Source organism: Sipha flava, unplaced genomic scaffold (assembly GCF_003268045.1).
Source record: "Sipha flava isolate LNK unplaced genomic scaffold, YSA_version1 101_pilon_pilon, whole genome shotgun sequence".
Lineage (NCBI taxonomy): Eukaryota > Metazoa > Arthropoda > Insecta > Hemiptera > Aphididae > Sipha > Sipha flava.
Genome location: NW_020271715.1, coordinates 1,175,938 through 1,201,271, shown reverse-complemented (window position 1 = coordinate 1,201,271; position 25,334 = coordinate 1,175,938). Strand labels below are relative to the sequence as shown.

The window sequence follows — 25,334 nt, the reverse complement described above, 5'->3', positions numbered from 1 at the left end:
AATCTTTCAGATAAAATTCTTTAAAAATAATCTATGTCAAATTATTAAAATTATTCATATTTATGAATCCATTATTTGATAAAGATATTTACTGTACAGATATATATTGAGTCATTTTTAGAAAAATCAAATGTTCATGTTTTCTTAGCTTTTTTTTAAAAAAGTTGATAAAATAATTTTGGTTTGATAGTCTATAAAATATAATACAAAGTTCATAATACATATCTATTACTGATTAAGGAAAGAAAAAAATTAGTTTAATGTATGAATGTTTAAGTATTAAATTTTGACAAAACAATAAAAATTCCCTACCTTTTTGTTGTTAAACCAACTTACATAAAATTTCAAAATTGGATATAAGATTCTTCATATATTATTTATAACTATAAACAAAATATTACTGGAAAGTTGTAAAAATGATTTATAAATGTTAATTATAGATTGAAATATTTACGAAATAAGAATTTAGAATTTTAACAAATTCTCATTAGACATTAATTATTTAGTTTTGGCACAAAAATCGGTTTCGTGGTTTTTCTTTTTTTCTTCTTTTTTTTAAAAAAAAAAACACGATCCATTTCATTCAACTCTGACCGGCCACCTCACCGAGGGAAAACCTACCACCGACTTGAGGCCGTGTCAATTAGCTCCCCGGCGGGGAATCGAACCCCGGTCTCCCGCGTGAAAGGCGGGGATACTTACCACTATACTACCGAGGATAGGATGTGTATAACTACACAGTTATAAATTAAAAAGTACACAAGTTATAAATTAAGTGATATGAAAAATATAATATAGAACTCTTCAAAAAGAAAAACCCTAGTTACATCTCTTATTTATTTTGAGAAATTTAATAACATCGAACAATTATAATTAAGTTAGTGCTGCTTATAGATATTTGAAATGTTTGATATCTCCAAATTAATGAAGTATCATTTTTTTTATTTTAATAGTTTGAATATTAAAAGTTCAACCTATGTTATTAAGATATTTTTGACATCTAGTGTACTATTTTTAGAAACATTAATAATTATTAATCACAATAGTTCGTAAAACAATTTTCCTAAAAATGTTAAAATTTATTTATGAAGTCTAAAGGTTATAATTAAATTTTTTAATATAAGCTGGTAATTGTAGATAAACCAATCTGATAACAAAACCACAAGGTACTAATTACATTGATTAAATTAATAAATTTTAATAGTTTTAATATAGGTACTAATAGAATATTCAAGATATAAGAAAAAATCTTCATAACATAATTGAATAGGATTTTTTTTATGATCTGATGTTCGATGATATTTCATAAAACATTTTAAAACCTATGATAAACAGTATCATAAGCCCCCTGACATTATTTATAACTTACATTTAAAAAATTATATTTTTGAAACACTACGATTGAAAGAAATAAAAATAAAATGATTACCAAATTATAATTTAATGTTCATTTTATATTTATATAAATAGGTATTATACACAATTAATATTCTGAGTAAAATCATTACTAAGTAACTAATTTTTTTGCATTCTGAACGGTCGATAAGAAATAAAATTAAAAATTACTGGTCAGTGAAATGTACACAAGTTTAATTAAAAAAAAAACTATCATGATACATTTTATTTTTTAATTAACTATCAAAGAATATTACAGACTTAAACACAATTATGTAAAATTAAGCAAAAAAGTATATGAAACTTAAAGATAGTTTATTTCTTTTTCTTTTTCGGAACTGGAGATTTAGAATCTCCTTGACCAGCATCAACCTTATCGACCTTATCAATTTTTTTTTTAACAGGAGCAGGAGAAGGCGCTGGTTTCAAATTCTTTTTTAGTAATTTTTTCTGTTCTCTTTCCTTTTCTTCTAATTCTTGATTTTCTCTCTCAATCAAAGTAATTAGAGTATTACATCGCCTTTGAAGTTCATTGGCAGTACGACTCTTAATAAACCAATCAAACCTAAATTGAGGAGCACACCTGAAAAAATATATTTAATTTGCAACATAAAATGATTTATAATGAATAACTAATTAATTAGTACCTAATAGCTGCTCTTAATTCTTCATAGACATTTTCTTTATCAAACCCAAGTTTGTGAAGCATACAAACTAAAAATCTATCTTCTTCTTCAGTATAATTTTTACCTTTGTTTGCACCATATGAGATACGTAACTGATGGAATGGTGCTCTATATCTTGTCATCTATAATTAATAATAATATATGTAAAAAATTAATTTATAATATATAGTATTTTATTAGTTATTACTTTAGCATCTAAAGCTCTTTTAATACTAGCTCGACGTTGTATTTTAGATTCTCCTCTTTCTATTTGTCCCATAATTCGATCAATATCTTGGAATTCATTACATCTTTCCCAAAATACAGCACTGTATTCTCTTACTTCTTCAGCTGTCTTCCCTAAAATATAAATTCAATAGAAAATAATAAAATAGCAATAGAACAATAGTACATACCTTCAACTTCTTTTGATATATTATCAATATCATCTCGACCATACTTTTCATTCGCTTTAATAAATTGATTAAAATCACGTTTATTCCAGTTAGTAAAACCCTATTTGTTAAATAAAAAAATTAATGGAATTCAAATTATGCAAATAAATAATTTACTTTTGTTAATAAAACTTCTTTTTCTGCTAATTCTTCTTCAGTAAGTGGTTGTGCTTCATCAATTTTTTTTTGTTCTTCTTTTTGTATTCTAGTGGCATCAGCACCTAAGTCTGGATTTTTTGGTACCTATATAATTCAATTAAGCAATACATAAATATAAATAATAATTCTAAATTAAATTATATATCAATTTTAATTATTTACTTTATATCCCACAGTTTGTCTATAATAATAAATTTCTTGATCGAGTAAATCAAATAAACGTGTTGGGAAAAATTGGAAATCTTGAACTAATGGTTGTTTTGGTGGTCGAGGAGCCTATAACAGTATTGATCCTCAATAATTTAATTGGCTATATAACTAAATACATTTAACAATTTTGGTAACTTAAATAATGTATGATACCTTAGGCTGTTTAGGTTCAGAGGTTCTGAGTGCTTCACGGAAATAGGCATCAACAGCATAATTAGCTTTACGTTCTCGTTTTGGTGGTTCAATCCATCCTGCAGCACCAATTAACTTCTGTTTTTCCCTGAAAAAATTATTTATTTTTACAATTAGATACATATTTTATCTATTATATTTAACTTGAATTTAACATAATTTCTTAACATCTTTCCAAAATAAAACACAAAAAGTATCAATTAAGTTAATATACCTATAATCTTCGCCTTCAAATGTGTATACAGAGGATTCTGGTTGAGCATCTAATGTAAAATTCCTTAAAGATGATTCTCCTAAAGTTTCTAACTTTTGTTTCATTTCTTCAGTCTATAAAATCATCATTAATATAAAATTCTATGGAACATATTAAATTAAAAGTCTATACTTTTTCTTCTCCTTTACGTAAAATAGTATCAATATCTTCATCAGTAATTTCAGAATCTTTAGATTGGAAAACATGATTTGCACCATGCCTGATCATGTTTAACATTTCATCTTTGTTTAGAGCATTCTTTTGATTATCAACCAAACGACCTTGTTGGATAACTAATTTATCCAATCTAAGTTTAACCTCAGCTCTTTCGACAATTTTTTCTTCAACAGTATTTTCAGTAATCAAACGAAAAACTCTGACTTGTTTTTTTTGTCCTATTCGATGAGCTCGGTCCTGTTATAAATAACATGTTTCCAAAGTTAATTATATTCTATGAAATAATTATAAAATAATAAAAAATTATTGAACGGCTAATACTAGTACCTTAATATATACATAAATAAACAAATAATTTATATATAGAAATAAATAAGAATTTTTAATATGAAACAGATTTTACATTACAAATATAATAATACTTTAAGCTAAGCACTTATTTATTTCTATACATAAACTATTTGAAAATATTATAGTAAGCATCGAATAGATAAAGTATACTTACCATAGCTTGTAAATCCATTTGTGGATTCCAATCAGAGTCGTACAGAATCACAACATCTGCAGTAGCTAAATTAATACCTAAACCACCAGCTCTAGTAGAAAGTATAAAAGCAAATTTTTTACTATCTGGTTCATTGTACTCATTAATTTGACGTTGACGATCTTCATGAGGAGTTTGCCCATCCAAACGACAATACTAAATATTATTATTGAATGAATGTAAAATACAAAAACAATAAAAAACTATTTAAAGTAAAGTTTTCATATTTTATATGTATTGGACATTTATAGAGACCAAGCACAATTGATGTTTAAATTACAAGAGTTACTTATAAGATAGTATACATACATTATATCCCTTCCAATGCATATAATCTTCCAAAATATCCATCATACGTGTCATTTGACTAAAAATAAGGACACGAGAACCTTGTTCTTTTAAAGCTTTAAGCAATTTGTCAAAAACAACCATTTTTCCACAGTTAGTGACCTAAAACATTATAATTAAAATTAATAATATGTTAAATTTATACAAACTTAAGCAATATATACAATATGTTCATCAGTTGTGTAAGGAGGACCTGGTTCTGCACCATCAAAAAGATAAGGATGATTACTACACTTTCGTAACTGCATGAGAATATTTTGAAGCCGCATCTTTTCAACTTTGCCAGCGCCATTAACTACATCTATGTCTTTCATTAAAACTTTAGTATACCTATAAAAGATAAATAATAAATAATAAATAAATTTTTTTATAGCACAACAAATTAATTAAAATATTTATAAAATATCAACCATTCTCTTTGTAATTTACTAAGACCAACATAAACTTTAACTTCTTTTTTTGGTTTTAAACGTTTTTCTACTTCAGCTTTCAATCTTCTTAATAAAAATGGTCTTAAAACCTATACAACATTAAATTAAATTATTATTTATAGTTATATTTATTTTAATGAATTATTAAAAATATACTAACAGCATGAAGTCTTTCAATTAAAACATTATCTCCAAGACAAGTATTTGTATTGAACCATGAATCAAAATCCTATGAAAAAGACAAAATGTTAACATAAAAAATTTGATGACATTTTAACTTGAAAAAAAAATGTATATTAACTACTTACATCCGATGAATTAAATACATCTGGTAGTAAAAAGTTCAACAAAGCCCATAATTCATGCAAATTATTTTGCAAAGGAGTACCCGTTAACAATAATCGATTTGTAGTTTCAAATTCTCTAATTATTTCAGAAAGTTTGCTTTTTTCATTTTTTATTCTATGAGCTTCATCAATTACTAAATATTGCCATTGTATTTTACGCAAAACTGATTTCTCTCGAATAATCATTTCATATGATGTAATACATACATCCCAATCTCCAGGAATAAATATTTCACGAATAAACTTAGCCTAAAATATGTTTTAAAATCCAATGAGTTACCAATTCCAAAATTATATTCAAAATGATTACACCTATCATGTATATATTATATTTAAATTTAAATTTAAAAACTTACTCGTGCATCTCTATCTCCAATCAAGCAAACTGTTCGAATTGTAGGACACCATTTCTTAAATTCATTAACCCAATTTTGTAATGTTGATTTAGGAACAATAACCATATGAGGCCCAGGTATATTTCTATAATGCTTCATATATCTAACAGTAAGTTAATATAATATTTGTTAATATATTTTCGTGTCAAGATGAAAAAAATCAAAAATGAATCAATAGACATTTTTAAGGCGAATATTTTAAAGCACAGTTTTATACAGAATTGTATTCAATATGTTATTTACACTATATTAGAATACTAAGTATACAGATACAAAAAAAAAAAAAAATAAAATAAATAAAATAAAATAATTTCTTACCCTAAAAGTGAAATTGTTTGCAAAGTTTTACCAAGCCCCATTTCATCAGCCAAAATACCATTGATGCCATTTTCAAATAGTGATATCATCCAATTCAAACCACGTACTTGATAATCACGTAACGCACCATTTTTAATGTAGTGTGGAGATTCTTCAAACTGTGTGATATATTTATCTGCTGCCAATGATTCTTTTAAGAGCTCTTCATCTTCTTCTTGTTCAGTTTGACGATGACGAAGGCTTTACAGAAATAACAGATTAACAATATTTAACTTAAATGAAATACAATTAATTAAAATTAAGTAATACATTAAAATATCTAGAATCAAATTAAAGTCAAATACTCTAAAAGAATTAAATGTATTTAATTTAATTACTCTGCAGAATCTCCAGTTTCAGTTTTAGGTTTACGAGGTCTACCTTTAGCTTTTTTAGGTGTACCTCCAGTACCTTCAGCAGAGCTATCTTTTTTTTGATTAGTTGTCATAAAATGAGCAAAAATTTCCGTTTGTTTAAGTAGATAATCAAATCTTTTACCACGGTCATTTTCCTGAAAAATTAAAATGTATTAAAATATATAAATAAATCATAGTAATATTGTTTGTTTTACAACTTTGACGAATCCTCCATCCTTAATTTTAGATGAAGATGGTTCTTCTTCTTGTGGATCAGAACCATTCTGGAAAATAATATATTAGTTAAATTAACTTGTTTTATCTTCATAATTCAAATAAAATTTTAAATAGTATAACTAATAAAAAATATTGATATTGTAAATTATTTGTAAAAAACGGCTACAAATAGAAGTATACAAGTGATTGGTATTTTAAAATAGAAATTTTTAAACCATATCTAGCAATGTAATTTTAAACAAACATGCTAAACTGCAAGATATGAAAAAAATTTCCTTAACAATGTGCTGAATAATTGTATGGAAATATAAAAATTCATATAATTGCATACAATAGGAAGTTGATAAGTTTTAGATACCTATCATTTTTCATTCAAAAAAAAAAAATAAATAAATAAATATATTTTACAAACCGTTTTTGAATTGTCTTGGTTGCTTTTTTTGCTAGATTTTACATTTTTAGGTTCATCGTCTACATCAAAATCATCGTCTTCGATATCCATGTCGGGACTGTCCATGGTTGGCCAACTGTTAATGCCGCGATGCTACAAACACACCAAATTTCGTTTAAAAATGACGTCCATTAAAAACAACAAAACAGTGTGAAAAAACCATACGGCCATAACACTTACTGTTGTTAGTTGAACTTAGAGCAAATTGCCTACAGCAAATAATCAATTGGGTACAAAATTGAATCGTTAACCGATCGACGGTTGCATATCGACGTATGGATAAACCGCGAAAAACAGAAGGGAGACAACAAAAAACAGAAACGTTACGGCAAGTACGAGCGAAACCGCGGCTACCTAGTTCGTCAACAATCAACAATGCAACAGTAACCACAATTACACTGTAGTCGATAACCGCCGAGAATAAAATATTTGGCAGCAATGCGCCAGTGCAGGCAACGTTCTGATTAAAAATCAAATGTGGTACTTCACTATGGTATTAAATATATACAACAATATCGTCGATATGTAGGAAAATATTAATAGATTTTTTATATAAGCCTCCGATCGATTTTGTAGAAATCAAAATATTCCGTTAGTAAAATGTTATATATGTTAAAAAAAAAAAAAAATTAAATATTTCGATTTGCTTGGGTGGATTGACAACAATTTTACCGTGCGGATCGTAATATCAACAATTGATAACGCATTCTCGCTCGCCATGTGAAGCGCTGAATTTAAAACACGTGTGTCGTTTGTTTACTATCTCTTCAACTTTTGAGCCGTCGACATGGCTCCGAAAAGTTTTACGAAAAAAAAATTACAGATCAAGAAAACGAAACCAACAAGAAAAACTGCAAAGATGGTTACCAAACCAATTGAAGTGGATAATACTAGTAATGATGATACCGATGGATCATTGGATGCCCTTGAATTTAACAGTGAGTAAATCATATATACGGTTTTATATTTATAATAATGTTGATTTGTTTCAGGTGAATCTGACCATAATGCAAGTTTAAGTGAGGATGATGATAGTAAAGTGTATGACAGTGATGATTTGGATCAAGATGTAGAGAAATTAAAAACTTCTGACCCAGAATTCTACAAATATTTGAAAGAATGTGATAAAAATTTAGAGAAAATGGCACAGTCAAATGATAATGATAATGTTAGTGGTAGTAATGAGGATGATGATGATGATTATGATGAAGATGATGTAGAAGGTATAAAATCAGAAAAGTTACATAAGCCCCCTGTAAACCTTGAAGTAAGTGATGTAGCAGTATTTTTAATATGTATTGTTAGATTAAGAATTCTAATTTTAATCAAAAATAGTTGTTGACTTAATACATTTCATTTAATATTTTAGATCGGTAGTGATGAAAGTGATTTTGATGAAGCACCAAATAATGAAGGAGATGTTACTGTTATTACATTATCTATGATAGAGGGCTGGAGAAATAAACTTCAAAATTCGTAAGTTTAAATATTTTAACAATTTGATTAAATCTTATAATACTTAAATTTTATTGAAGGAAACAAAAATTAAAATATATTACTACAGCAACTAAAGCAATGACTGCTGCACTTCAACGAATAATTGTTGGAGAAATTAACAAACCTACACCTTATAAAGTAGAAGGAAGTTCAGGTAACAATACATTTTATTTAAATTTGATTCATATTTTCAATATTTATTGATTTTTCAGTATTTAATGGTGTGCTTCAAATGTGTATGTTTGATTTGCATCCTGCTATTTTGAAGTTTTTAAAACTTCCTCCTGGTTCTTCATCAAAAATTATGATTTCTAAATCAAAACACTGGAATAAAGTGAAAATGACTCTACGTTCATACTTAACTGATCTTACTAAAGTATTTTATTCATTAAATAACTAAAAGTTTGTTCAAAATGTTAATTTTTTGACCAAACTTATATTTACATAAAAATCTGCATGTTTACTTATAAGTATTAATTCACATTTGTATTTATTTGTAGATGTTAAATAATGTTTCCAGTGAAGATATTATGTGTGTACTTTTAAAACATTTCCACCAAATGATCCCATTTTTATCATGTCTTCCAACAATTGTGAAACCAGTTTTAAAAAGATTGGTAGCATTATGGAGTGCTAATGAAAGTGAAACCGTTAAAGTAGTTGCTTTCTTGTGTATATTAAAATTGGCTAATAGTGATCCATCAGTTTATCTTGAAATGGTTCTAAAGGTATTTCAATATGTTATTTATCTGAAAATATTTTATTATTAATATTTTATTTAGGTAATGTATGTTGGATACATTGCTAATAGTAAATTTATCACTCCAAATTCTTTACCTGGCATCAACTTTATGAGACAATCATTAACAGAGATGTTTTCTATTTGTGAACCAATTTCATATAACCATGCATTTTTATATATAAGACAATTGGCTATACATCTTCGATCAGCTGTAACTTTAAAGAAAAAAATATATAAATTTTAAAGCTTAAATCATTTTTTTCTACATAAATTATATTGTTTTAACCTATTTTTCTTTTTTAAGGAAAACATTCAATCTGTTTACAATTGGCAATATATATCATCATTGAAATTATGGACTGATGTTTTGTGTACAACATTGAATAAAAAGCAATTACAAACTTTAGTTTATCCTCTTATTCAAGTATGTTATTAAGGATACATTCAGAAATTGTATATATATATATATATATATATATATATATATATATATATATATATATTTAAATTATAATTAATTTAAAATTGTTTCTTATTAATTAAAAAATGTAGATAATAGTTGGATGTGCTAAACTTATACCAACAGTACAATATTTGCCTTTGAGATTTCATTGTGTATCTATGTTGACTAAACTTAGTAAAGAAACGGGTAAATTTATACCTGTTTTACCACATATTTTAGAGGTATATATGAAATAACATTTGTAAATAATATTAAAGATTTATTTCTTAATTTTTATAATTTTTTAGGTATTAAGTATTGTAGATTTTCAAAAGAAACACTCAAAAACCTCTATGAAACCAATGGACTTTACTTGTATATTACGTTTATCTAAATCACAATTACAAGAAAATGTATTCAAAGATGCTGTAATTGAAAGTGTTCATAGTGCTTTAATGGAATATCTACTTGTAGAAGCACATACTATTAGTTTTCCTGATTTAGTGGTACCATTTATAATTAAAGTATGTTTTTTAGTTATTCTTTGGTAATATATTAATTGTTTAAAAAAAAAAGAGTATTAAATTATGTTAAAAACCATTTAGATGAAAGATTTTCTTAAAAATTGTAAAAACATAAATTATACTCGAAAATTGCGTACTTTATTGGATAAAGTGAAAGAAACATCTACCATTATAAGTGAAAAACGAGGAAAAAGTGGTATTTTACTTTATGACCTGAAAGCTGTTCAAGCATGGGAAGCTAACATCAAGTTGGCTGGCACACCAATGTCTCAGTATTATGATAGTTGGTTCAAATTAAATCAGCAACAAGTTGCCAGAAAGATAACAAATAACATTTCTGTAAGTAAATTGTTGTACCCATATAAGTTTTAAAATTATTCACCCTTTATTTATGTAAACTTTAAATTAATCAGCTTGGAGAATTTAATATTCCTACATTGAAAAAACATAAACCCAAAGAAAACAATGGTGAACCTGCTGAACTTTTCCCTTCAGATGATGAAGAATATGAGCCTAATTTTGGGTAAGATATAGTATTTATACTCTTCTTTTAATTTAAGACAGGAATAAAAGTTGCTGAGATAAAATTAAATATTTTACTAAATTTGTTCTTAACAATTGCTTTTATATAAATTAATAAGTGTATTATTTTTATTAACTTAAACCTTTTATTAGAATTAATTCTTAACTATTATTCATTATTGTTGCATTAATTATAATCATACTCATTAAATAACTGTTTTAATAATAATTTTAAATAAATATTTACTCAAAATTATTTTTATATAAAAATAAATATAAACTGCATTAAGCATAAATTTAAATAATGGGTTGGCATATTTTTTGTTTCTATTATGTGTTGATGATGTAGTACCTACACAAGAAGCTTTGGTTGTACTAGCTCAATTTTGTTTAATATATTGTTTTGTTTATATTTAAATATATTATATTTATTAGTTTTAATATAATAAATTTAAATAATAAGAGCAATTTTTTTATATATTGGGCCATTTACATTGTTCATTGTTCATCTCATTAATTGTGCCCCTAAATAACAGCCTTGCAACTAAAATTATTCATTTTATGCTTATATCAATTAGTTGGATTTATAATATTTTAAGTATCTTTTGGTGTTTTAGATCTTCAGAAGAAGAATGTGTAGATGATGATGTTACCAATGAAGATACTGATAAAGACGATGAAGAAGATAACTGAAAATTAATTTATTATACTTGTGAATATACATGGGTATTAACAAATAAACTCTTTATTGGTATTTTTACTTTTTATTTTAAATGAAAAAATGAAAATAATATTATGGTTTTACATTTGGTGGTGCAGTGCTTATTTATAAATCATTAAGAACTTTAAACAAAATGTATGCAATTTATTCATTGATATTTTAATAGTATTGATTTATAAAATGTTTCAGAACAATTATTGTCCATTGATTTGAAATTAAAGCTATTTAGTATTGAGTGACTTTAAAAATAATTAAAAACCTTTGATATTCATATTTGATTCTGAGCTGAATGAGTTTTTATAATGTTTATGATGTTACACAAATACATGTACTTTTTATATCATAAAATTAGAAGAACTTACTAGCTATTGTTTAATATTTAATATTTTCTTTGTTAATTTATAAACTGTTCACAGTTAAGATTGAAAAAAATGAATATTTCAATATATTTTTGTTGTTTAATATACATAATTGGCTAGTGACAGTGTTCTTATTTGGAAAATAAATTGTCATGGATGCTAGAAGTATATTGATAATCATTGAACTGTTACAATATGAATATACTTTTAAGTTTTTGAAGTGTACTATGTATAATTTTAAATGAACATAGGTGAAATTGTGAAAACTAATTATTATTAACAAAATGCTGGATTTTTTCGATAGAATACTTTACTTGATTTTTGACTGTAAAAAGTCTAATTAATTATCTACATAACTAACAGTTATATGTGTTATTTACTGTATAAAAATAATTTACTTAATATAAAAAATAAAATATTAATTCTATGGTGTCATTATAATCCAGTATTAGGGAGAGCGTTTTGATGAGATACTATTTTGGAATTCTTTTAATTAAAGTTGAAATTCAAATTTCATCTTTGAAACACGACGTTGAGAATATGTTATCTTTATTATTTTTTTATCTTGCTTGTCTAGGATATCCATATCATAAATTATAATCTCTTTGGTCTCAACGTACTGTTTATATAACAATTTTGTTTGGTTAGGTTAAACTTATTAAAATTAATAATTGATAAATATGACAAGGTACGTTGATACTAGATTACCAAGACCTAGTGATACGAACTCGTAGTTAATTTTCTTAAGCTTAGCATAGTGCAGTTTTGTTTGACCTTTTATTGCTGTTTTGTAAGTAGTCATGAAACATTTAAAATTTATATCCAGAACTGTTTTGGTGCGAAATGAAAATGTAGATGAAGCGTGTCGTATGTTGAACCGCATTATGGGTTCTGAAGGCTTTTTAGATCAATACAGACGAACAAGATTCTACGAAAAGCCTACGCAAATGAGGCGAAGAGTTAATTACGAGAAATGTAAAGCCATCTATGATGAAGACATGAAACGGAAAATTAGTTTTGTTCTACGTACTAATCGACCAGAACCATTTCCTGGATGTTATTGATTGTGTTTAGTATAAAAATAATGTAAATTGCTTATATTTGTGTATAATTTTCTACATCCACTAACATTACACATTTATTCATTGGTGTAATTAATTTGTACATTTAAAATCCAATAAAGTTTTTACTTATATTGCACACATTTATCTTTGCTTCTTATTGATATTTATTTTAAATAAGTTTGTTACTAGTGATAATTATAAAATTAAAATATAATATGATGATGGTGTAAGATATTTTTTTTAAGTAAATGAAGGTATTCTAAGTTAAAATATTTCATGGTTAAAGTTAGAATAATATACTACAGTTATAGAATTTAGGAGTTTGAAAATGTTGGTCAGAGATACTTTATTGTTATTGTTCTATTGTCTTCATAGTCTACGGTCTGTTCCATAGTTAATAGGTTTATGGTAAGTTCATATATTATTACTTTTTATAGAAGGCTCAAAATGTATTATTCGTGTTAATGAATTAAGTGTATCTCAAATAGTCAAAACATCACAAAAATAACAATTGTTCCTAGCATAGATCCTATATATATATTTAGAGACTTATGGTATTGTGTATTTATTTTGAATGGATTAAAGTTATTTTTGTTTAACATGCAGTTAATCTATAATGTTGAAATTATCTAACACTTAAGAAAAAAAAAATTCTTGTGTTTAAACGAATAAATGTAACGGTTAATTTTTTTTTTTATATATACCATTAAAGGCCTTGAAATCTTTCTCTAGTTTTTCTATGAATTTTATAAACCAATTGTAATACAATTCATTTTATTTCTAATATTTAGGTCTATATACCTTATTTTTATCATCCCCAACAAAAATATTATAATATCTGAAACGTGCTCTTCTACATCTAATATGCGTTCAAGTAGTAACTACTACCGTCAGTTGCGTAGCCAGGGGATGTTTTGGGTGTTAAAACAAACCCCTTCGGCCGTATTTAAATAAAAAATATAATGTTCATAATATAGATATACAATAATTTGGTGGTGGTAAAATATATTTTGTTATGCCATATTGCCATATTCACACACACGGTTTAAGATAACATTATCTTAAATAGTGCTGGCACTATTGCACTAGACTTGGGTAGTATTCCGAATACATTATTCGGAATACTGTATTCAGAATACTTTTTAAGTATTTCAAATACTTTTTTTGAAAGTATTCAATAAAGTATTTTGAATACTTATAACGAGTATTCTGAATACTGTATTTCGAATACCATTAAATCATCTCTTTTTAAATGATTTTATTACTTCTCCGTCATATCTTGTATAAGCTAATATCAGGTATTTATTATTGTTGTAAACAATGGTGCACGCAGAGGGGGTTAAGGGGTTGTAACCCCCCTGAATTTTTTTTCCGATGTCTAGGTTAAAATTTACAAATTTTACAAGTTTGAAATATGAAGAGCTAGTATTGAATACCTAGTATCATTGATTATAGAATAGTCTATTCTATTATCAATGCTATTATTTAAGTCAAAATATATCAAGGATTTGCATAATTTTGTTAATTGTAAAATGTGTTATATTTTTACCTTGACCTCCCCCCCCCGAAAAAAATTCTGTGTGCGCCACTGGTTGTAAATCATAAATTATAACAGTTATGTAATATAAAAATACAATAAAATAACATATATTAAGCCTAAAATTTCAAATAGGTATAATATTTCTGTTGAGTGGACATGTTTTATTTTTATAATATAAAAAACTAAAAGTATTTTAAAAGTATTCGGAATACAATTTGTATAAAGTATTTGAATATATATTCAGAATATTATTTTTTGTAAGTATTCGAGTATTTATTTTAAATACTTTTAAAAAGTATTTTACCCAAGTCTGAATAGTGCACACTTCTTATCATATGACATATCATGTTTGATTTAGGTACACTTATGACATTTTCTATTTGCTTAAATTAATTTACACTTTACTCGGACAAATAATATTTACGTACACTACACCATCATATGGAATTTGCGTTATCTACTACACTGGTGACAACAATCATTAAGCTATTTTATTATTTTAATTATTAAAAACAACATCCCCCTAAAAATAATCCAGACTATGCCACTGTATATGAATATGTTATATTTAACAAAATAAATAGTAACAGATTTACAAAAAAGTTATTGTAGTACATCACATTATAATCACATCACATAAAAAAAAAAAAAAGTAGTAGACAAAATATACAGAACATTGACCAACAATTTAAAAATTTATCAAAAAAATAAATAACAAAAAATTATATATATAAAAAAAATAGCTTATACATAAAGTAATAATTTCAATCTTTAACAATATAAATCTTTTTTTCAAAAGAATTAAACACAATAAAAAGTATTAATTTGAAAAAGCTGAAATTTATAAAAATGGGACAATAATAATTAATAAAATAAATAGGATATCAACTTCAAAAATAACAAGAAAAAAATAACAAAAAGTTAATAAAAATAAAAAAAAAATAATCAAAAAACAACATTCATGGTCAATTTTGTTGCAAATAAGAAGAAATAGTTTTTTTTACGTCATTGATGATAACCAAACAATTATCAGCAACAATGACTTTATAAATGGATTCATCTGAAACATAAAATCAAATTTAAGTTATAGATTTAAAATAATAAGACATGTTCAATAAATTAGTTTTATCCAAAATAAAAAATAAAAACTTACACATAAGTTTATCGATCGGAAAAAAGGAAAGTAAGGATTGGCCTTGATCTTCAACAATTTCTGTAATATTCTGTGGCGGATCTACACACGAGGCAACACGGGGCAGCTGCCCCAGGGCACCAGGTCTAAAAGAGCGCCTAATGAACCAATGGGTTGACTGTATTTTCGTTTATTTTAAGTTACTAAAAATAATTTTTTGAAAAAATTTTTAAGAAAAAGTATCCATATAGGTCACAACTGCAGTCAAAAGTTTGGCGAGCTGTCGAGTTAAAGTTAAAATATTTTATGTTGTCTAGTGGAGTAGTGGGGGAGGGGGGGGCGCTAAAAAAACTGCCCCATGGCGAAAAAATGCGTAATCCGCCACTGGTAATATTAAGATCCTTGTTATATTCTTTTACATTTAACAAAACGGACATTAAATCATCCATACTTTTGCCATTATGTTTTGAACAAAACACAAAAGCATGACCTATTTCAACAGGTTTGATCTCTCCGGTCTGAAAAAAATTGAAAATTAAAATTAAATACCAATTAAATTAAAAAAATGGGAATAGTAATTTAAAAATTCTAGTTCATAAATTATAAATACCTTAAGGAACATATTAACAAGCACATAGAAAATACCAACATTAACTTGAGAAAGTAATGGATATCCAACTAACAAAAAACTGTCAGAAGCTTTAAGTTTCTTCAATGATTTTAAAATTAAAGTCAGAGAGTCAAGCTGTTTTCTACTATTGTTTAAACAATCATTGGCATAAATCGATGTTACATCACAAACAACCAATTGACTATGGACCGCTTGTTGTGGAATTTTATGCCGAAAATATCTGTAACACATAAGAGAGAAAAATTTAAATATTAATATTAAAAATAATATATAAAATAATATGCTAATATTACATTTATACTTATTATTAAGTTGAAATATAATTTTATTTACATAGGTTCAAAAATTAAAAACTTACTCTTTACGCTTAATAGCGTCATCTGTTGGAACAAATAACAATAATCTTGCTCGATTGTTGTAATCGATAAGTTCATTAGCACAAAACTTTGAGTTACGAATTATAGAAACAGGTTTACCCATTTGCATATTCAAACTCAACAAGTCAATTTTGGCATCCTAAAAAAAAAAAAAAAAATAACAAATTATCTTTTAGTTATAAATAATATGAATATTATATAAATTATATTATATTTAAATATAAATAAGTTTTATAATTCTACTGACCTTCGCGGTAAACCACGAAACATCTTTATCATACTTCCATGGAGTTAACTTATAACTATTATAACAACTATTCACTTGTTTTTTGAAGTAATTTAGCTTTGTCTAATTCTCGGTATTCTACTCGACGCATTTTTTTGGTAAATGAACAATTCATATCTGTCTTCGTTGTCGAAACTTTCGGTAGATCAAACTGAATGGCCTATTCAATAATAAATAATTTTGTGTTAATCATAATTTAATTTTTAAATATTTCAACGTTATATAAAAATAAAATATTTATTTTAAAATTTTGAGATTTAACTCCAAAAAGACAATGCACAATAGGTAATATATCAATGAAAGTTAACTAAAAAAAAATTAATTACTATAAATCATACCCTAAGTTTATTTAGTCCAACAATTTCCTGAGAAGGGTCAATTGGTTTTATTTGAAATCTATTGATATATGTATTAGCGACACAAAACTGTAATTCTGTTAATGATTTAATATCATTTTCAGTTTTCTGGTAAAACAATTTTATGTTATTCTCTATAACTTGCATTTGCAATTCACTAAAATATTTGGAACACTTATATACGGATGACAAGAAATCTTTTGGCAACTCGTTCAACGGAAACAAACAGTTATCAGACAGAGCTAAAATTATAAAATATAATTGTTATAGATTATAATTATATAATAATTTAATAACTTAATATTTAACAAAACTTACTACGATTAGAAGTTGAGAAAAATTTATGTATCAAAGGTTCTACGCATTGCAATCCCTTAAAACCTCGACAAACAACATATATCTCAGAATTGCCTTGTTTACTTGTTAATGGTTTTTTTTATCTGTACCGAGTCAAAAGCACAACACAACAAATACATTTGACATAATGTATTACATTCAAAAATGGTTAATATTTTCAGAACAAATGTACCACCTGAAATAATAATTAATGTTAGTAAAAATATTATTATTAAAATCTGTAAAATTAAAACTTATAAAAAATGTTAGTATTACCTTTTTCGCCCATTAGGGCGACCATTGTCTCTACTAACTGCAAACGCGTGACTAGATCTTGTTCATTCGGGTTATTTTGACAATCTATACTACCGTCAGCTGTTACCTGAAAAAATATAAAAATCAAACTTTAGTTACAAATTAACTATTAAAATCAATATAAATATAATAAAAATTAAAGTAATGTTTTTCTTAGCATGCTTGCTTTTTTTTCTAAAACGTTTTTTAACATGGGTGCAAAGATCCTTGTAGAAGTCTTTTTGGAAAATATCTCCTGTTTGATCCTTACCGAAAAACCAATGGCTCATTGTATGAAACATGAATCTATCGTCACTAATCATATCAGTACTACCATTTCCCTCATGATACGGGTTCAAAGAAACACCAATCCAATCCCACTAAAAAAAAAAAAAAAAAATAAATAAATAAAATAAATAATAAATTAGTAAACGAAAAAAATTAAAAAATAAGATCACTTACTTCAACATTAATATGTCTGTTACAAATAAAATGGTTTAGAGCAGTAATAAACGCTCCTGGGGCTTCACAAAGATGAACACTGCAGAGTTTACCATCATCAATACTCTTTTGAGGTATAACATCATAATCATTTTATATTTCATAAAACTTCAACCAAGCTGAAGTCAATAACTCAGGACGCCCAGCTCCTCTAACTTTATATAAAACTTTATCGGCTGGATTAGTTTGTTTTGTATTTTTTATGCCATTCGGTCAAGTTGAAATCATCAAGTTTATCTTTGACGATATTTAATGATTTTTTTAAAGTGATAAAATCTGATAACTAAAAAAATAAAAAATAAAATAAATAAATACTTAATCATAATTCAATTTAACAAGTACATGACTAGGACTTTTATAATTTCTCCAAAAAGTCAGGTAAGAAATGAATTGTGAGGAAGACTTGAGGAGAGCTTATTTCTATAAAAAGTGCGTTATTCCTCTCTTAATTTTTTCAAAGTTTATCATTTCATTTATAAAACACATAATTTTAAAAATTACATAACATTTTTGTCAATAAATTAGAAAATTGTTAATGTTTCAAAATATAATCATACAAATGGGTAAATAGTTTGTTCACAAGGATAATTAATAGGTAATAGTATCATCTACACAGAAATATATTTGAAGTCATAAACAGTGTACTATTTGCAAACGTAGTCTCATACCGAAATAAATTTGAATATAATAAAATATGTTGTACAATACTATAGGAGGAATATCTTTATTTTTAAAGTTTGGTCACAAAAATGTGGCATGATAAGTTTAAATAAATTATATTGCATCTAAAAATTTGATTAAAATTTAATTATACATATAATTTTAAACAATTATATGTATTTATTTACCTCCCATTTCCTTCGACTCAGCATAGTGTTTGTTTTTGGAAGTTCCCACTTTTTGGACTTATTCATTGTAAACTTCTTTAAGAACAGTTGATCAACTTGGTCGTATAGCGATCGTCTTCCAAAAGTGTTGTTTTGTTGTTTCCTTTTAGAAGATTTATCATATCCCGACCAACTCGACTTGGAGGACTGTTCCATACTATCCAGTCGTATTTTTCTCGTTCCAGTAATAGGCAGAGTAGCGGGGGCCTGGACGGCCACCCCCGCACCCTCGCGGTCGCTGGATGACGACCGGAGTGGGCCCGCTAAATTGGTTTCGGTTTTGACACCGGAACCACCCACTCCTGCCGACCACTGGGGTTCCGACGCCCCTGAGGTGGTAGGAATATATGACTTGTAACAGTTCATATTTTGGTTTTTTAAGTGATATCCTTCACTAAATTTTTACCCTACTGCCAGGGGGTTTTTGATCAAGGTTTTCCTTCCTCTAGGACGGCTGCCACCCAAGGCTGAAGAGTCCGTCCTACCCTTTTTCGAGGACCGCTTTGTCAGCCCTCAGTTCGTCGACCTGACCAACATGGGAGACCCTGTTGGTAGTAAGCTACCGTTGGCATAGCTCTCGGAATTATTGAGGAACGCAAGCCCCCTCCCACCACGTCAAGGTGGGTCCTCATGGGGGCGAGGTTAGTCAAGACGTCAAGAAGCGTAAGAAAATATTTTTATTTTTTTTCTACACCTATATAAGGAGTAACCGCAAGAGACTGTCTCACGGCCATCCAAAACTCACGTGTATTTACTATATATGCTAGAAATTTGACGCTCACGTCAAATTATTGAACTTGCCTTCAACAAGTATTTTTAACACGAAACTGTTGCTATTTGAAGTGTTATGTTTATGTATTGAATACATGACTAAGTTCAACGAAATCTACTTTCATAACTTCAACGAGGAACGTATTGTGTACACACCTCACTCTCTTCAAATATTCGTAGTATGCTAATTATGAGGTTTGACCTGATATATTAATGATAAAAATACTTCAACTTGTTGAATCTCTTGTTAAATCCAATATCAAATCATTATCGAGACTTGAATTAATTGAAGTTCTTAAATTAATGTTTAACTTATTAAATTAAATTATAATTTTAACTATTTATGTATAATCACAAGACATGCAGCAATAATGTTACAAATTTCTAAATATGCAAGAATAAGTCTGCAAAATAGAAAAAAAGCAAAATAATACTTATACTTTGAAATATGCAAAAATATGCAACATAAAATTTCGCATTTAGCTTTTTAGTTATCTAAAACCAATGTATAACTCACTTAGGTATTTCTAGGATCTCTCAAAAAAAATATGAAAATACTATAAGTTATGAGCTCTGCTTATGACTTTGCATATTTTTTTCGCGCAACCAAAATTATACCCTAATATGATATAAATTCGATTCATGAAATCTCGATTGCAAATATGCAAACTTATTTTGCATATTTTTGCATATTTGATCATATAAATGCATATATCGATTGTTTTTTAGATTAAGTAGCATATATTTTATAAATTATAAGTATAATATTAAAAATTGTCCATATTATTATAAATTATTAATTATTACTAATTACTGAACACTTAATTATTAAATATTCATGTCATCTTTAGTCTACAAAAACTTGTCAGATCGTTGATGATTCTTCAAGTTTGAAAATATCAGCAAAATTATTGTTTTAATCCTGATACCTAACCAATCTATTACTATATACTAAATACTTAACTATATACTTAGCCTTATAGTACTTAACCTATGTAAAATTTAACTTAAATAAAACAAAAACTAATTAATAATTTTTTTTCATATTAGCTGGGTTTTTTGTAATAAAGTAATTTTAAATACACATTCAAAAGATTATATACATTTTTTGAATTAATACTATTTTTTTGCATATATTTGTTGAAAAATTAGATATATTTAATATATTTTATGGCATATAATTTCATATTTTGACATTTTATAATGCATAATTTATGAAATTTTGGTCATTAACATACGAGCTCTAGTCACAAGATATTAGGTCTACTTTAAAAATTTACCATATATGGTTATTTATGTTTTTAGAAAAAAAAAATTAGAAAATAAATTAACACCAATATTATATGTATCTATGTATTAGGTATAATATGCATGAAATATAAATACAGAAAAAAAGGTCATGGGGGGATCTATCTCCTCAACTCCCCCCCCCCCCACATTTGACCATCACTGGTTAAGATGGTGTAACTTTTATGCAGTGAATATTATGCAGCATAGGCGTGTTTATGGGAGGAGCTAGGTGGGTACTAGCCCCCCGGTAAAATGTGCCTCCAACAAAATCATATCAGGATAAAGAAAGGCATACTATGTGTACTCATTACCTACCGAAAGTATCAATAAAGTTCTGTAATACAATGTACGTGTTTTCATTTGATTTTTAAATCGTTGTTATTCAGCGGTTAATGAATGTGGAACGAAGCTCACGCAAGTTTTCATCTTTTATAAATCATTCTTGATCATTCGTTGAATGATGGTTTTGGGAATACTGTTAAGTTCCTAAATTAATTTGCAACTTGTTCTTCGATGTTCTTTTAATACTGCTGCAATGCAAGTGATATTTTAGTAAAGCTTTCAGCAAATATTCAAATTATTAATGATTTAAATTAAAAAAAATTTTAGAATTATTAATTTGAAAAAAAATGATTTTAATGATTCTAAGTGTTGCTACTATTTTTATACTAAAGCAAAAAGTTAGAAAGAATATTTTATTCAATTTTATCAGGGGAAAAGAAGTCTGCATTTCATTCCAGATTAATTAAAACATGTAATTCGTGGTTGGCTAACATAACTAACTATTATTCCTAAACGAAATCAAAAACTTAATTTGTATTTACTTGGTTGATTCAATTTCAATTTTTTTACTGACAATTGTAAAAAAACTGCATTTAAATACTTTGATTTTTCTTAGAGATACAAAACTTTTAAGATATTATCAGGGGTGGACTGGGCATTGAGGGGCCTGGGGAGTCAACTTTAAATTTCAACTAATAAACATTTTTAGTTAATAGTTAACAGTTAATATTTAATTTATCTTTTTTGTACTATTTGTAAAATAATTTTTTGTACAAATATACAAATAAAAACAGAAAACCTACTTATTATATTATATAATAATATACATACATATAATAAATATTATATTTTTTACATGAGTAAACCTATATCATTTTTATTATAATGAATAACTATACTATCGAAGGCCAGGAAGGCGATTGCCCCTTTGTCTTCTAACCCATTCTGCCCATGGGTATACTATATATTTTTATTAACAATAAACAATAAACATAGGTACATTGATGTACAAAACAACAGAGATTTTTATCCATTTAAAATAAATCCCGATTATAATAGTATATATTATTTCATCAATATCTAGGATAATATTTGTTAATTGTTCTTTATTTTTTGTGGAAGTAAATTTACAAGATTGGTACTGTTGTACATTTTTTTTTTTTTGAATATAGGTGTTTTTATATATTATATAAATACTATTTAGTAATTATGAAACGGTGATAATCTATAGATATTTATTAGACTAATTATTTGAATTATTTATTCGATTATTAATTTTTAATTATTCGAATTTAGATGGAATTATGAACGGAACCAAAAAGAGATTACTGGAGAAAAATGCTACCTTCGTTGGAAAAAACATTTTTAAAAATAAAGTACATTTAAAAGAACTAATAGATTATATATATAAAAAAAAAAAAAATGTTGATAGTTTTAGCAAAATATTGTCACATAATTTGAGTGGGGAGGGAAAATGTATCACTTAAGACACCTTATATTTTATTTTTTCTCCTATATAATATTATATTACAAGAGAAGGGATACATTTATTTTAGAAATATATTTCTAGATTGTTCTTTTTTCTTACACTGATTCACGTTTAAATAATCATCCTGTATACACGTATAAATAATAAATTTACATCACGTGCAATGTAATGTACGTAATATGTATAGACGCGTATATTACTCTAATAGTGTATGTATATGTATACATTTGCGGTTGAATGCGCTGACGGGGTGTAAATGAAAAGCTAAATTAGCCAGACAAACGAGCTTTGATTGGCGGGGCGGCGCTGTGGATCGCACTGTGTGTACATCACGGAGTTGTGCGTATTATTATGTATACAAATGTGAATTATTATATACATAGCCTCGAATTGAGTTTCGAACGAGCCCTCTCGACCGACCGTCGACCATATAATAATAATAATAATATATACGGTGGTGGATTGTACCGCGGAGCGTGCGCCATCACGCCAATTTCCTTCTACTTTCCCGCACTCACAGATCCTGTTTGCAGCAGTACATCTCTTTTTCTAACGCGAAATTCATATTATGAATGCGGTGGCGGGCAGACCCATCGTCATTTGTCTGTTGTTTATATCATAGTCGCTCTCAATCTCCCCTTTTCTCTGTTTGTCTATCTGTCTCTTTCTCTTTCTCTTTATTTATTACATAAACCACCTCTGCCCTGCCTCCAGCACAGTAATCGAAACCGCTGTTAAGCCACGTTATTGCCCACAAGCGTTTACTCACTCTGAACAATAAAACCACCGCAAATACTATACAAACGCATAATGACGATATCGCGCTGTAGATGATGTAATAATGTTTTTGATATTATCTCGAAAATATCAGATATGTATTATAATATGTGAACATCACGATCGTAGTACGAGCATTTCCATTGTTAGGGTTGAGTAGATGTCTACGCTCTAAGTGTATACGTCTCGTATATATATTTGCATACAGCGAAATAAATTGAACGGTGAATACTACTAACACTTATTACATAGTATTATTTTTTATAATTAATTTTATTTTGGGCTATAAGTACTTATTCAGACTACAATATCTTGCACTGAAGCCGTTTATAGCACTTACGTCTCATGAATAAAATCTATGCCTGTTACATTTTAGGATTCATAACTCCCCAAGTTTAGATTTCCTTTTGCCAAATATAAACCGACTAAAAGTTGTCTTTTGATACGGAAGTGCTTATGATTTAGAATATTGTGAAAGTTATCTAATTACTAAAATATATCACTTCATCTGTGTGGGAACACATCATAGTGATAGTATTATAGTATATATAGTAGGCAATGGTATAACGTACTCATAGCTATAATATAAGCGATAATATTTTACAGTGTTTTGTTTGCATCTACTAAACATTAGTCTAGCCAAGTGCTAAATGCTAATTACGAATTAATACACTGTTGTTATAACGACTCTTAGTTTTCTAACCATATTTGTGTACATAGGTCGCTATAATAAAACGCGCGAATGCATGTATTAATTTTTTTTTTTAAATGTTTTAGATTTTTAACCTAAGATAAAAACTTACTGATTCATAATGTGTGTTTTCGTTATGTCTTTTTAGCTATTCATTTTTCAACAGTTTCGATATGGTAGAAGAATGCTTTTATAATTTAAAAGTTTCACATTGTTCGTTCAAAAATCAAAAATTGAATAAATGGTTTCTTTTAAATTTCTAGTAGTATTTAAAATATGTATGAAAAAGTGAATTTACATCGAACACTTTTCAAAATTATACTATTTTGATATGATCAGTACGAATATTTTCGATGTACCTATTTATTTACAATTTATATAGATATTTAGTTGTATGTATTTTTTGGTCTTATATTTTAAAATGAAGATTATTCATTTAGGTAAATATTTATTCTTTTGTTTTCATAGTAATCAGTTACCAATAATTTATTGTACATGGACTAACATATTTTGTGTATATTACTCACAACTTTCATCTATATGAGTGTCTACATAAAATTTGAAAATAGTATATTATTGAATTAAATTATTGAAAAACTTATAAATAATTACAAAATGTATTTATAGAATTATTACTCGTTATTGATAATAATTAAATAAAAATAATTATTAATTAATTTTTATTATTTTAATTATTAATAAAGATTTAAACCTATATGAATTTTTTAACACATCTGAGTATATGAAATAATTTTTACTTCATTTTGAGTAAAATGGATAGACAGGTATAAGATATTTTATGTTATTTTTTAAATTTATTTCGAATAGAAATTTAAATAAACTCTTCGATG

General features: G+C 26.7%; 3 protein-coding genes, 1 non-coding gene and 1 pseudogene across 5 annotated transcripts; 2 read left to right on the top strand and 3 right to left on the bottom strand.

Annotated features, from left to right (window-relative positions):
• Positions 1-647: 647 nt before the first annotated feature.
• Trnae-uuc lies at positions 648-719 on the bottom strand. Its single transcript has one exon. It is a non-coding gene; the product is annotated as a tRNA-Glu (tRNA).
• Positions 720-1,566: 847 nt separating this feature from the next.
• Positions 1,567-7,377, bottom strand: LOC112680332 (chromatin-remodeling complex ATPase chain Iswi). 2 transcript variants are annotated; one of them, XM_025550391.1, is made up of 21 exons: positions 7,153-7,377; positions 6,934-7,065; positions 6,500-6,568; positions 6,267-6,439; positions 5,890-6,129; positions 5,533-5,674; positions 5,138-5,425; positions 4,990-5,058; positions 4,809-4,918; positions 4,563-4,728; positions 4,360-4,500; positions 4,012-4,206; positions 3,462-3,743; positions 3,291-3,403; positions 3,038-3,164; positions 2,837-2,950; positions 2,633-2,758; positions 2,477-2,576; positions 2,269-2,420; positions 2,043-2,203; positions 1,567-1,978 (listed from the first exon to the last, which is right to left on the bottom strand). In XM_025550391.1, the coding sequence occupies exons 2-21, from the start codon at positions 7,036-7,038 to the stop codon at positions 1,711-1,713; spliced, it is 3,141 nt and encodes a 1,046-aa protein (XP_025406176.1). In that variant the 5' UTR covers positions 7,039-7,065; positions 7,153-7,377; the 3' UTR covers positions 1,567-1,710. The 2 variants fall into 2 exon arrangements, with proteins under 2 accessions (XP_025406176.1, XP_025406184.1); XM_025550399.1 differs by having other exon boundaries at positions 6,503-6,568.
• Positions 7,378-7,578: 201 nt separating this feature from the next.
• On the top strand, positions 7,579-11,453 carry LOC112680344 (nucleolar complex protein 2 homolog). The gene is made up of 13 exons (XM_025550410.1): positions 7,579-7,910; positions 7,965-8,239; positions 8,342-8,448; positions 8,508-8,623; positions 8,682-8,845; positions 8,970-9,197; positions 9,252-9,440; positions 9,516-9,635; positions 9,764-9,895; positions 9,962-10,177; positions 10,259-10,516; positions 10,591-10,700; positions 11,317-11,453. The coding sequence occupies exons 1-13, from the start codon at positions 7,760-7,762 to the stop codon at positions 11,390-11,392; spliced, it is 2,142 nt and encodes a 713-aa protein (XP_025406195.1). The 5' UTR covers positions 7,579-7,759; the 3' UTR covers positions 11,393-11,453.
• A 1,016-nt stretch (positions 11,454-12,469) lies between these two features.
• Positions 12,470-12,983, top strand: LOC112680710 (28S ribosomal protein S21, mitochondrial). Its single transcript, XM_025550893.1, has one exon. It carries the CDS (start codon positions 12,580-12,582, stop codon positions 12,841-12,843), a length of 264 nt encoding a protein of 87 aa, XP_025406678.1. The 5' UTR covers positions 12,470-12,579; the 3' UTR covers positions 12,844-12,983.
• A 2,365-nt stretch (positions 12,984-15,348) lies between these two features.
• LOC112680435 lies at positions 15,349-19,549 on the bottom strand (annotated as a pseudogene).
• Between the last annotated feature and the right edge of the window lie 5,785 nt (positions 19,550-25,334).

What these genes read in the sequence shown, in the direction of transcription:
- LOC112680332 (XM_025550391.1), bottom strand. Translation starts at nt 7,038, where the DNA reads ATGGACAGTCCCGACATGGATATCGAAGACGATGATTTTGATGTAGAC. An exon ending in AAATGGATTTACAAGCTATG is followed by an intron (nt 3,744 to 4,011) that starts GTAAGTATACTT and finishes TATTTATAACAG; the next exon opens with GACCGAGCTCATCGAATAGG. An exon ending in TACGTAAAGGAGAAGAAAAA is followed by an intron (nt 3,404 to 3,461) that starts GTATAGACTTTT and finishes ATGATTTTATAG; the next exon opens with ACTGAAGAAATGAAACAAAA.
- LOC112680344 (XM_025550410.1), top strand. Translation starts at nt 7,760, where the DNA reads ATGGCTCCGAAAAGTTTTACGAAAAAAAAATTACAGATCAAGAAAACG. An exon ending in TAAAGTAGAAGGAAGTTCAG is followed by an intron (nt 8,624 to 8,681) that starts GTAACAATACAT and finishes TTGATTTTTCAG; the next exon opens with TATTTAATGGTGTGCTTCAA. An exon ending in TGGTACCATTTATAATTAAA is followed by an intron (nt 10,178 to 10,258) that starts GTATGTTTTTTA and finishes AAAACCATTTAG; the next exon opens with ATGAAAGATTTTCTTAAAAA.
- LOC112680710 (XM_025550893.1), top strand. Translation starts at nt 12,580, where the DNA reads ATGAAACATTTAAAATTTATATCCAGAACTGTTTTGGTGCGAAATGAA.